Source organism: Mauremys mutica, chromosome 6 (assembly GCF_020497125.1).
Source record: "Mauremys mutica isolate MM-2020 ecotype Southern chromosome 6, ASM2049712v1, whole genome shotgun sequence".
Classification (NCBI taxonomy): Eukaryota; Metazoa; Chordata; order Testudines; family Geoemydidae; genus Mauremys; species Mauremys mutica.
In genome coordinates, this window is record NC_059077.1 from 15264989 (window position 1) to 15278010 (window position 13022).

The window sequence follows — 13022 nt, forward strand, 5'->3', positions numbered from 1 at the left end:
ACCCATCAGAGTCCCCAGATTCCCTCTTTCCCAACTCAACAAGTATGTTAGTCCACAAGACGTGCATCTTCACATACCAGAATTTAAGGGACTGGAAAAGATTCACTCATTCGGCTCTACTCAGATGTTCAATACCAGTACAGCTTGTAACACTTCGTATAGTGCTATTATATCCCCATCTGAGATAGGAAGGCTAACAATCACTTGGGGAACAAAAGTATTAAATAATAAGGCTACACAACTTCATTGTGAAGAAGACTGCTCAGCTATCAGCTACTGAAGAATTATGATAAAATATATATTTGTGAATGGAATTTGGAAGGGATTATTATAGTCTTCATTCTAATATTCATTGTAGGATGGGGTCTAAGGCCTTGCAGGTCCTCTCCTTCCCCTAGCGTTATGATCTGGAAACAGACTTTGGGGTTAGATTCAGATGGAAAAATGCTGCCTCAGTCAGTAAAACAATACTCAAGGAACAAGACTATGCCCTCTATGTAAGAAGATCCCTGGGCCAAGGGGAAAAACACACAACTGCATAGCTACAAAGACTGTGAATGGCTTGCCAACTACAAAACCAGTTTCTCCTCCCTTGGTTTTCACACCTCAGCTGCTAGAAGAGGGCCTCATCCTCCCTGATTGAACTAACCTCGTTATCTCTAGCCTGCTTCTTGCTTGCATATATATACACCTGCCCCGGAGATTTCCACTACATGCATCCGATGAAGTGGGTATTCACCCACGAAAGCTCATGCTCCAAAATGTCTGTTAGTCTATAAGGTGCCACAGGACTCTGTGCTGCTTTTACAGATCCAGACTAACACGGCTACCCCTCTGATAACTGCATAGCTATGGATCCTGAATCTCTGCCCTGCCACAAACCCATCATCAGTGCCCCAGGTTCTGCAGGGGGAGCTCATTCACAGTGAGAATCCACATAGGAGGTGTGTGCCCTTTGCACCGCCTCCCCATACCCAGCTCTGCTTCCTTTGCCTGCAGGGCCGGCGCAACCCATTAGGTGACCTCGGCGGTCGCCTAAGGCACTGACATTTAGGGGGCGGCGGCCGAATATCCAGCCACTGCGGTCGTCAGCGGTATTTCAGGGGCTGGACCTTCCGCCACCTAGGGCGCCAAAAAGGCTGCCGGCACTCCTGTTTGCCCGAGAGCCCTCCGCAGGGGAGGGGTCTAAAAGAGCTCCATACTGAAGAACGGCATTGGAGTCTGATCCTTCCTACTCCTCTTGAAGCCAACAGAAATTTTGCCCCGGACTTCAGGGGGAGCAGGACTGAACCCACTGCGATGGCAACATTGAGTTAAATTCTGCTGGCATAACTCCACTGATTTCAATTGAGTGATGCAGCAGAGAGTTTGGTCCTTTCACTATAACTTAAATTGCAATCAGGCCGTTACAAACCACTGAAACAAGCCAGAAGTTAAATCCTACTTGTAATGAAACTGGATAACTGTACTTATACACCAGTTGCTGTATACTGTAAGCATTTTTCTAGATTCCGCAGGGTATCACCCGGTGTTAATGATGTGAATAAGTATTTCTAAAGCCAAGTCTATGAAAAAAAGACTGACATCTGCAGATAACTTTGGGAAGAAAAAAGTGGCAGTGCCTACTTCTTAAATTTAATTAATATAAGCCTACTGTAAAGAAAAAGGCACAGCAAGGCAATTGGTCAGATAATGGGAACTGTGTTCACTGACAGAATGTTCTTACTGCACCATAAAGAAAAAGGGTTTAAATATCTTCTCTTTGTCATTTTTTTAAGGCTTACTGTAATACTCCAGTCTCTAGAGTCTCATTACTTGATACAGCCCAAAATTACTTAATTTCCCAATTTCTTGAATATTATTAGGTAACAATTCCCAGACCATCAAATGTAATGACTTAACTCCAGTCATCTGAAAATGAGTGAGGTTAGATAGGCTGTAGCTTTTACATTTTGTAACAGAATTGCCCTTAAGGAAATTCAACATTCTCAGGCTGATTAACAAAAACTCTGTCGTTAGGAGGCAGTTTAATACATTTGTCAGCATTCTTCTCATCAAATATAGTTAGCAGGGTTATAAGGTTTTCTCCCCCACCTCCCAAACAATGGCTCAACGATGTTATTATTCATGACAGAAGTCAGCACAACAGTTGCTAAACTGAGGAATTCAATTCCTCATGCTGTATCAGTGAAATCAATCTCTGAAATATTTAGTACAGCAAATTTCCTTGGCACTTGGAACTGAAAGCCGTTTACATGTCATTAAAATACTGCTGACTATTTGACATAATTTGCCCTTGAAGAACTTATGATGTGTTTCTGTTTGATTTCGATCCCACTTCTTTGACCACTGCATTCACTTGAGTTCCCAGGTGTAATGAGCTCTGTGAAAAATATCCGACTGCAGTACTTTTAACAGGAGTCTTTGGAACTCCTCTTTTAATCATGATAACCTAAATCCTCTAGATACTAATGGACACTAGTCTTTTGGAACTCCATAAAAATACAAATTCCAGCAACTTGGTGATCACGTTGAGCAATGAGCCAAAGAGCGATTTAATTAAAACAGATTTAATGAGGGAGGGAAGGCACATGGAAGCGTGGTAGATAGAAAAACAGTGTCCACTCTGATATCATTCTCTTCCTCTCTAATTCATTTGTAATATATTTTCTACTTCAGAAACCTAGGATATGATTTGTGACTCCCCTCTGAAAGATTGCCAGGAGTAGGAGAGCAGCTATATACCTAGTCACAACAAGCTGTCTATCAAAAGAACCTGTGAATGCAGCAGCGGTATCATGCCTCCAATCCTCAGCATGTATTTTCAAGCACTGAAGCCAGACACATAAATGTGTGTTTTTACTAAGCTGAATTAATTTATTTTCCCAAGATCCAGGAGACAAATTAAAAAATGGGAAAGGAGTTTGTGATTTATCAAATATTCCTGGTGGCGAAGGCTCAGTCACATGAAAAGGAAAACCCTACCTTATAGCATTTTTCTTTGCTATCTGTCAAGGTTAGGATCAACTTAAAGGCAATTTATGTGAACTTGCTAATTAAGGAAACAGTTTCACTGATACTTGCTAATTGATGAAGTGGTTTGTTTTGTCTGCTCTGTATGTGTTCTGACTAGGAGGTCTTGCTCTTGAAAAATACCTTGTGCTAAGATGATCTCCTAATGGGAAAAGGAAACAAATGGCTCTTTGTTTCAATTAATTTCATTGCATTCACTAAACCTTGGTGCAAAAAATAGAAATAGGAAACCTTCCCCCATACCTTCCTATCTGCTACAGGGGACTGACAATTCAACCAATAAATAAAAAGGATGACAAATTGAATCGATTGGGCAGGGAGGCAAGGAGGGGGAGCCACAGGGGCAGCTCTAGGTATTTTGCCGCCCCAAGCACGGCAGGCAGGCTGCCTTCGGCGGCTTGCCTGCGGGAGGTCCCTGGTCCCGCGGATTCGGCAGCACGCCTGCGGGAGGTCCGCCAAAGCCGCGGGACCAGTGGACCCTCTGCAGGCATGCTGCCGAAGGCAACTTGCCTGCTGCCCTCGCGGCGATCAGCAGAGCGCCCCCCGTGGCTTGCCGCCCCAGGCACGCGCTTGGCGTGCTGGTGCCAGGAGCCGCCCCTGGGGAGCCAGAGAAATACCTTGGCAGCTTTTAATTAGTCCACTGGACACAGTAACTCTCACAACTGTAAATAATGGCAATTGTTACAGGGGAGTCGCAACCTTCCTCCTGTTGCTCTCAGCCTACAGACAGAAAACAGCAGCTCAGTTCCTCACACCTTCTATGGGCCATCTTAATTATCACTTCAAAAAGTTTTTTTTCCTCCTGCTGATGATAGCTCATCTCAATTGATTAGACTCTTCCTGTTGCTATGCATACTTCCACCTTTTCATGTTCTCTCTATGTATAAATATCCCCTGTCTGTGTGTTCCATTCTATGTTTAAATTAGTACAACTGTGTTACACATTTGTTTTATGTGGTGTTTTTTGCCTCCCTTCCCCTCTGTTTTGTAACTTACACATTCCTTGCCTGTTGCATTATATATATGTGCTACCATTGTGCTTCCCCATTCTTCCTAATTGTTCCATGCTTGTCTCTTGTTTACTGAGTTTTTGGAGACATCTCTGGAACATTTCAGTGTCCAAAGGCCAAGTTCTCTCACTGCATCAGTTTACACCAGCTAAGAATTTGGCCCCAAGAATGAGGATCTCTTTTGATACTTACCAAAACAAAATTAAGGTTTAATTCTAAAACTCTCTCAGAAGTTCCAGACAGAACCAGGGTGACCAGACAGAAAGTGTGAAAAATCGGGACGGGAGTGGTGGGTAATAGGAGCCTATATAAGAAAAAGACCCAAAAATCGGGACTGTCCCTATAAAATTGGGACATATTGTCACCCTATATCTTAAGTATGGAGTGTTGGACCAGTCTCATGCTCATTTGTATCTTTTTTGTATCTTTTTATATTGCAAACAGTAAAGAAATAAAACAAACTATCCCCATGTCTGCCAGTGAATCAGGATCTGGCATCATTAACTCCCTTATAAGAAGGAGAATTACACTCCTAGGATGCTGAAGAAGAATTTTGGGTCTCAGATTTGAGAAGATATAGGCAGCTCTGACTCACTGTCTTGACTCCAATCTAGGGTTACCTTTGCTGACTCAGGAGTCTGAATTACAGAAAGATTTAGGGAATTTTTTTTTTCAGTTAACAAGAAGATGATCATAACCCTACCTCCCCCCATCGTAACTGCCCTTATTGCTGACAAACAGACTCAGGCATGAGGGACTGAGTAGGCCATGAAGACCAAACTTTTGGCTCATCCCTAGAGGTGGTATCACTTGGTCAGGGTTGAGGCAGGCGAAGCCTAAATTGTCTCTGTGCATGCTGTACTTGTTCTGAGGAGAAACAGAGGTCCTCAGCAAGGCTGTAAATACCAGACCTTTCACCAGCACTAGAAACCAAAAACAAACAGGTAACTGGTTCTGTGAGTGGGAGAAAGCAGCACAAAAGCAGGAGTTAACAATAAAGTGTCAGGCCTTACTTTGAGTTTCAAGACTTCTGGTAGTAAGTGTCCCACTACTTACATATAAATCAAATGTTGTGTCCTCACTGCTTTAAAAGACGAAACAAAAAACAACAGACCACGGTAACTTCACGGAGGATTACAAAATACACTATGGAAAGGTACTGCACACCAGTTACTTGCCTGCAGGGGCGGCTCTACCTTTTTGGCCGCCCCAAGCAGTCATGCGCGGGAGGCGCCCTTGAGCCGCGGGAGCAGCGGACCTCCCGCGGGCATAACTGCGGAGGGTCCGCTGGTCGCTCGGCTGGACCTCCCGCAGCTGCGGACGGTTCGCAGGTCCGACGGCTCCGCTTGAGCTGCCGCAGTCATGCCTGCGGGAGGTCCAGCCGAGGCTCGCGACCAGCGCCCCCTCTGCAGTCATGCCTGCGGCAGGTCCGGTCGTCCCGGGGCTCCGGTGGACCTCCCGCAGGCATGACTGCGGCAGGTCCGCCGGCCCAGCCTGCCGCCCCCCCGGGAAAGGGCCGCCCCACGCGCGTGCTTGCCGCGCTGGGGTCTGGAGCCGGCCATGCTTGCCTGGCCAAAACAATAAATGCTGTATTTAGATAGCCCATCGTTTTAAAAGAAGGATTATTATTTACTCAAGATATTAAAATTTCAGTGCAATTGCTCTTGTCCCCCAGGTTTAAAAAAAAATTATTCTGTTATGTCGTATAGTTCCTCTGGCGCAGTTCCAGCTTTCATGCCAAATACTGAGGTGTTTGTTTTACTGTAGAGTAGCTATTGTACACATGATGGAGCCAATTTGGGCTACTGGATGAATATACATTGATAAGTATCAGAGTGGTAGCTGTGTTAGTCTGTATCCACAAAAACAATGAGGAGTCCAGTGGCACCTTAAAGACTAACAGATTTATTTGAAGAAGTGGGGTTTTTACCCATGAAAGCTTATGCCCAGGTAAATCGGTTAGTCTTTAAGGTGCCATCAATTATACATTGATACTTTTTCTTCACACACAAACTGTTATACAGATACATATACTTCATATATATAAAACATACAATGAAAGATTAAGATTGCTAGGTCAAGCAATCATAAATTCAGAAATTCCAGTTAAGATTGTCTGTGCAATCTTAATTCTGCCCCCTTGTTCATATGCATTATGATACAGTCTTTAATGACTTGATCCATAGGCACCATCTTCCTCTTTACCCGGGGGGTGTTCAACCCCCCTCTGTCCCAGGCCCTGCCCCCACTCCACCCCTTTCCCCAAGCCCAACCCCCACTCCAACCCTTCCCCCAAGCCCCCACCCCCACTCAAACTCTTCCCCCTAGGCCGCATCCCTGCCTCACCTCTTCCCCACCTCTTTCTGTCCCCTCCCCACTCCTGCCTCTCCCTCCCAGCGCCTCCTGGGAGGGGGAGAAGTTGCTTAGTGGGGCTACCGGTGGTGGAGAGGAGCTGGGAGAAGGGGGGAGCTGGCTGCCAGTGGGTGCTGAGCACCTGCTAATTTTTTTCCATGGCACCTATGACTTGATCACATCCTATTTTTTCCACAAGACCCCTACCATATTTAGGGCACAGAATGGATAGTGTTTGTTTAATGAACAGCTATTCAATATTTTGTTTTATCCTCACTGTTCAATGTGCGGCCCCAGGCCTTATTTAGTGCACACTACTCAAACTCTGCTCTGAAGAGAGAATTGTTAATTTCCTCGTGGGATTTTCTACAGTGCTCACCACTACAGTATCTGAGTACTGGACAAATATTAATGAATTATTTTCACACCTCTGAGATGAGGGGGTATTACCCTCACGTGAAATATGGGGAGCTGAGGAACAGTGTATGTTGGATATTTTTGGTAATTTGTTCCAATGTTTAATTACCCTGACCGTTTTTCCCCTCACGTCTAACCTAAATTTCCCTTGCTGCAATTTAAATCCATTACTTCTTGTCCTGTCCTCAGTGGATAAAGAGAATTTATCACCCCCCCACCCCTTTATATACATGCTTGAAGACTTGTGTCCCCCCTCAGTCTTCTTTTCCAGACTACCCAGCTTTTTCAATCTTGCCTTCTAGGTCATGATTTCTAGACATTTCTTCTTGACATCCACTCTCCACTCCTACGGCGTCTCGGTCCAAACCCAGTCTTCTTGCTCAGAAAGTCAGTTTCACCCCTCCAGTCTCCATCCCTACTCCCAGTCCCCTTGCCCAGCAATTCACAGTTCTCCCTCTGCCCCAGCTCCTCCTCCTAGCTGTCTCTCTACCCCACCCTGCCCTCCAGTTGCCCCACTCCTCTCCCACCCCCTAGCCCCAATCTCCCTCCCACAGGCTTCTTGTCCAACCTCAGGTTCTTCCTCCAAAGTTCCAGAATCCTTGCCTCGCCAGCCCAATCTCCCGCTCTCCTCCCCCATTCCATACAGCCCTATTCTCCCTTCCCACCCACTCCCAGACCCTCTCTGTTCCCCATCCTGCAGCTCTTATCCCCATTGTCTTCAAATCACGCAGTTTCCTCCTCCACACTGCCTAGGTGCCAGCAGGGGAGACATTGAGAACACAGGAGTGGCTCGCTGGTCTTGCAGTTCAGGTGCCCAGACCTAGCCCACACTGCCGCAGACCAGAGCTGCAATTACAGGGAAATCCTGTTCAGCCAAGGCTGGAGCATGCCCAGTATAGGCAGAATTTTTTAAAATGGTCAAAAGAACAAATTTCTCTTCAGTTTTGTTCTCAGAAATGGCTGAATTGTTTCGGCTGAAATTTTCAAAAAAAAAAAAATTCACCCTGAGGCAGACATCTGGCACAGAAAAGTTTAGCCTAGCTGGTTAAAGGACTGAAAACTAGGGCCTTATAATGGGCAATATTAGGCAACCTTAGTAACAGGCAGTGCTATCAGCCTCAGCTATAACATTGGATAATAAGTAAATCCTTCAAGGAGACAACATTTTTGTTCCTTTACAGACAAAATTTCAGTATCAAAAAATCATGGGTTCATGATAAAGGTACGAAGAGCAAATACCCATCACCCTAAGGATAACGTCCAGGATTTGGCCAGACATCTTAAATATATTACAAGATATAACGTAGTCGATAACTATATACACCTTTTAGCACAATGTAACCTTAAGCAAGATTGAAGGTGATCAGACCCATATACGCTATGTTATAATAAAATAATAATAATAATAATAATAATAATGTGAATTCTTACCTTTCATATAGTATGTTCATCTTCAAAGACTTATAACCATTAGCTAAATAATCACCAACTCCCTATGAGGTAGGTCAGTATCTCTCATTTTACAGGTAGGGAAATGGATAGAGTTTAAGTTACTTGTTCACGGCTCCATCAGGAGTCAGTGCTGGGAGCTCCAAGTCCAGTCCTTAGCGCACCAGGCAATGCTGAATAGAACTGGAGAGGAACTGCCATTTGCTCTCTGGGGTGCACAGCCTTATGCTGGTTTTCCCTGTGAACATTTAAGGGCAGAACCCTATACAATCATTTCTTAATGGAATCAGTAAAATAATCTCTTTCCTCTGCTGCTGGTGGGGCAGCATGGGGAGCCTCATGCTCTGTAGGACTTTGGTTTCCACAGACATCCATTCTGAACCTTTCACTAGCACTGAATTCATACACCAATTCACTTTAAAAATGTTAGTAAGTGCTAAGCCTAGCTTTTTCAAAGGGGTCTAAAAATCCCAGCCTAAAAGATCCCAGGCCTGATTATGTGTGAGGGAGAATAAGGAAGCTGATTGCTAAGCTAATACACACACAAGTCCTTTACCTTCCAACATCACTCTTTCAGAAGGAAGAGGTTAGACAGAACTTATTAATGCCACAATCCCCACGTTAAGCTAGATGAAATACAAAAGCAAAGAAAGAGTTATGGAATGCCCATCTGGTAGAGGGGCATCGGAACTGGGGACAATCTTACTTTGTCTCAGCTCACACCATTGTACCCAGCTAATAACTCTTATGCCAGCAGCAGCTACTGGGCAGAAGACTGACAGTGCCATCTTGGTTCAGTGTTTTAGGGGAAACATTTTTGTGATCTTCAGCAGAAAGGTCTTGTGGTTGTGTCCCGGTAATGGAGGTTTTCTTGTCTACCTTAATATTTCATGGGCATTACCCTCTAATCAACTTTTATTTACATTTCTGCAAATGCTTGTCTGTTTCTTATTTGATGTCAACTGACTGGTCTACACTTTCCTGGTATAGTCCATATGGCTCCTTCTTCAACAACAACATTTTTCTGACACATTACAGTCCACAGGGAATCTCTCTGGAATCAAGGCAACTTGGACAGGAAACAACATTTTGTTAAAAGTTCCTCTGACTTACACTCCTTTAGAACCACTCCTCAGCTTATGCTGTCTACAGCTGGCAACTTCTCGGCCTCGACGATTCTCTTGATCTTGTAGTATCCATGTGGGTCACCCTCAGTGCTAACAAATCCCTGTGCCAACAGCTACACCACCTCAAACTGCTCTATTGTCAGATCCCAAAGTAGGCAGGATCATGCTGGCTCGGAATTTTGATGGGAGCCTTCTGGGATCATGAAGGTGCTGCAGGACGTGCTGATAGTGAATGTGTAAACAGCATCTCTTCCAGCACAGTCAGTACTTCATTGATGCTTCAGCATTGTGTTTTTGTGGGATGGGAGGGCTTGGTGGCTGAGGGTAGGGGCTTTCTTTCAGATGGGATATTTAACAGACCACCGAGCCACGAGAAAACAATGTTAAAAATCTCATGGTGCTTTATGCAGAAGTGAGAATCCTGCCCCAATTCCATTAACTGAGTAGTGACTAGGATCGTGTGAGCTTTCTGTAAAGAACTCAAAATACGCTTAGATTGGGGTATCATTTTTGAGTTCTAAACTCATTAGGATTTGACAAGCCAAGTTTGTGACTGTGCCTGCCATCAGGTGGGTTTTTGCCTGGTGTTGGTCTTCTCTCTCTGTTGCTTGGCATCTTGCCCTGCCCTTCCACTAATCACTTCTTCACAAGAGGCTCTGAGCTCCCTGTTATGTCTAACAGTTGTATGTAGGTGGGCCAGTGGCCGTCTACCTGGTCCATTCTTCCTGACGTCTTCAGGGTGGGGATGGCTGATTAGCTGGCTGTTGCTCCTTCCAGCTCTTACAGGGGTTGCTGGCAGTCCCACTGTTCCACCTCTTTTCCTTTAGCTGTAAGGACAGGGATGGAAATGGATAGACCCACTCTCCACTCCACTGGTCTGGATCTTCTGGGGACCTGGCAGGCTGCCCAGCTCTTGTTCTGCTGCAATGATGTGGAAATAATCAAGCTCCTGCTATAGCCAATCTGCTGCTGGCCCTTGAACACAGGTGATGAAAGGTGGTGCAGGCTGCACTGGGTTTAAAGGAAATCCGCATCCTCATACATGAGCTTTTGGGCAAACCTGGCCTAAGTTCTAAGGCCACGTTACCCAACCCATGGGTCAGGATCCAAAATTGGGTTAGCAGCATGTTTCAAAGGGTCATGTGGCAACTCCTGTCCCACGGGGCTGGCCAGACTTGGCTCCCTGTTCCAGGCACTGCAACATCTGGGGTCCCAGCACCACTCAAGTTTGGCCCAGCCATCATGACGACAGTAGTCTGGGTGGGCCAAATTTGAGCGAATGGCATCACAACCCCATGAGCCAGGTCACAACTCCACTCACACAAATTTGGTCCAGTCAGGTGGGTGGGGCCAAAACTGAGGGACACTGCAACCCCATCATGCTTCACAACACCCTTGTGACACAGGTATTACATTTGAGGGCTAAGCAAGCTGAGGCACAGAGCAATTTCAGTGAAGGTCACCCAGCAAGTTAATAGCACAGTTAGGAAGAGAATCCAGCTCTTTGACCTCCCGTCTTGTACCTTAGTCACAAGATCATCCTTTAGTCTAAGTCAGAGGTCCTCAAACTGTGTGGTACACTCCCATAGGTGGGCGCAGAGGAACGTTTGGGGGGGGGGGGGACAGCAGGGCCCAGGCCAGCTCTCATGGAGGGAGAGGAGAAAGCGCAACCCAAGCCCCACCCCACCCCCAGCTCTGCTCTGTCCCCGCTGCCGGCCCCGGCTCCCAGCCCCAGCGTGGCTCCACACCCAGACAGCGGCCTGGTTACTGTCCCCCACCACAGCCCGGCGGTGGCTCCGTTCCTAGGGTTGGCAACTCTGACTGAAGCTATTCCAGGAGATTTATTTCCCCAACACGATGTAATGTCATTTTCTTAAAATATCCTATTAAAATCTCCCAGATTGCTTTCAATAGTCACCAGGAGATTGATGCCATTTCCAGGAGACTCCAGGCCAATCCTGGAGGGTTGGCAACCCTAATCCGTTCCCTGTCCCGCCCCTGCCCCCACCCTCTGGCTGTGGCTCTGTTCCTGGCCCAGAGCCAAGGTTGAAGCTGTGGGAGGGAATGGAGCCACACCTGGCTGCCGCCCCACTCTGTGCCTGGCTGCAGCTCCGGGCTCCGCTCTCACCCCCGCCCTGGCCATGGCTCTATCCGTGGCCCTGCTCCCGGCTCCAGACCCACCCCCAGCTGTGGCCCCAGCCTCAGCCCCCTTACACCTGTCTGTGAGTCCCCCGCCCCCTGTGCCATGTTCCAGCTCCCAGTCCTGGGAGGGGAGCATGGACAAGGGTATGGGGGGGTGCAACCTGCAAAAGTTTGGGGACCACTGGTCTACATGGAGGGCTGCTCTAATAGAGACAGTATATGCACGTTGGAATTCAATCAAAGCAGGCAGGACTTCAATATACACAAAGCCCCTTCTCCCTCCTCCTTCACAAAAACCTACTGGATATAGATGGACCCGGACCAAAGTCCAACATCCAAATAGACCCAAGTCTGCAAAGGAGTGGTGGGGGAAGGGGTTGAAATCTGAAGCAGGATTCCAATTCTGTAATACAGACAATACATAATGCTCTGAGCTTGTTCTCTTTCCACTGTACCAGCTTGTACCCTCATACCGTAAGCTCTCAGGGGCAAGGACTTGGTTACTTGTTTAGCACAGGTCACCAGCTGTAGCACACCATGTCATCCTCCTAGGCAGGAGCTCACAGAAAGGAGAACTCATGGTGTCTGTGCAGTAACAGCCCAATACACTGACAGGGTATTCTAAACAAGTTGTCATAATTCTACTTCACTATAAGAGAGTTGCACTGCATCTGAGTTCCCTACAAGCCTGATCCATTGTCTTTATTGTTTTGGAGGGGGAAAGTAATAACAGCACAATCCTGCAAGGTGCTGGGCACTTTAGGGAAGGCAGAGGATGACACCAGTGCTCCTGGAGCTCAGCACTTTGCAGGATCAGGCCACAAGTAATCCTGCTCAATGCAACTTCTACCATTCAGTGTATTGCAAATACAGTCACTCCTAGCAATCCATTCCGGAACAGATTTTGCATGGATCAGATTTCTCAAAACTCAAGTTTAACTGAAGTGGAACATGGTAAACTAAAGAAAGCAGAGCAATAGACTGGCAAATGAAAGCGGAAGAAACAGAGGCCTTTCCTACCCATAGATATCCAGAACCCCAATGAATGAGTGCTGCTTGAGGGTGGTATGCAGGGCTTTGTTGATATGCTCCACAATCCAGTTAAACAGCTGGGCATATATATGCTTGGCCAGCGCATTCCTGGCATTCATGACTTGCTGCGCAGACATGGGCTTGATGTACGTCTCAGCTGTTGTGACAAGCTTCCGATGGCACAGCCAGTGCTCCATCTGGCTGTGCTCCACTCCAAGCAATCTGCAAAAATTATTCAGGTGTTCATCCTGTTTCTAGGATATAAAGAGAAATATAAAATCAGCAGGAGCTCAACGAGCTGAGGCTGGGAGACAAGAAAACACCCACATATCTATGCTACTGGGCTGCCTACTATTCTGATTGGAAGATGGGGGGAGGAAAAAAATAAAACATAACAACAGCTTTAGTCCTCAGAAATCAGGCCCATTTCTGAAACTGCTGCTTCAGTGTGATGCACAAG

General features: G+C 46.3%; 1 protein-coding gene across 2 annotated transcripts in view; it reads right to left on the reverse strand.

Annotated features, from left to right (window-relative positions):
• Positions 1-13022, reverse strand: part of MYO5B (myosin VB) — a 353047-nt gene that overhangs the window by 131575 nt on the left and 208450 nt on the right. For both annotated transcript variants that reach the window (XM_045022478.1, XM_045022477.1), the window contains exon 10: positions 12551-12816. In XM_045022478.1, coding sequence (XP_044878413.1) covers positions 12551-12816 — 266 coding nt within the window. The remainder of the gene's footprint in view (positions 1-12550; positions 12817-13022) is intronic.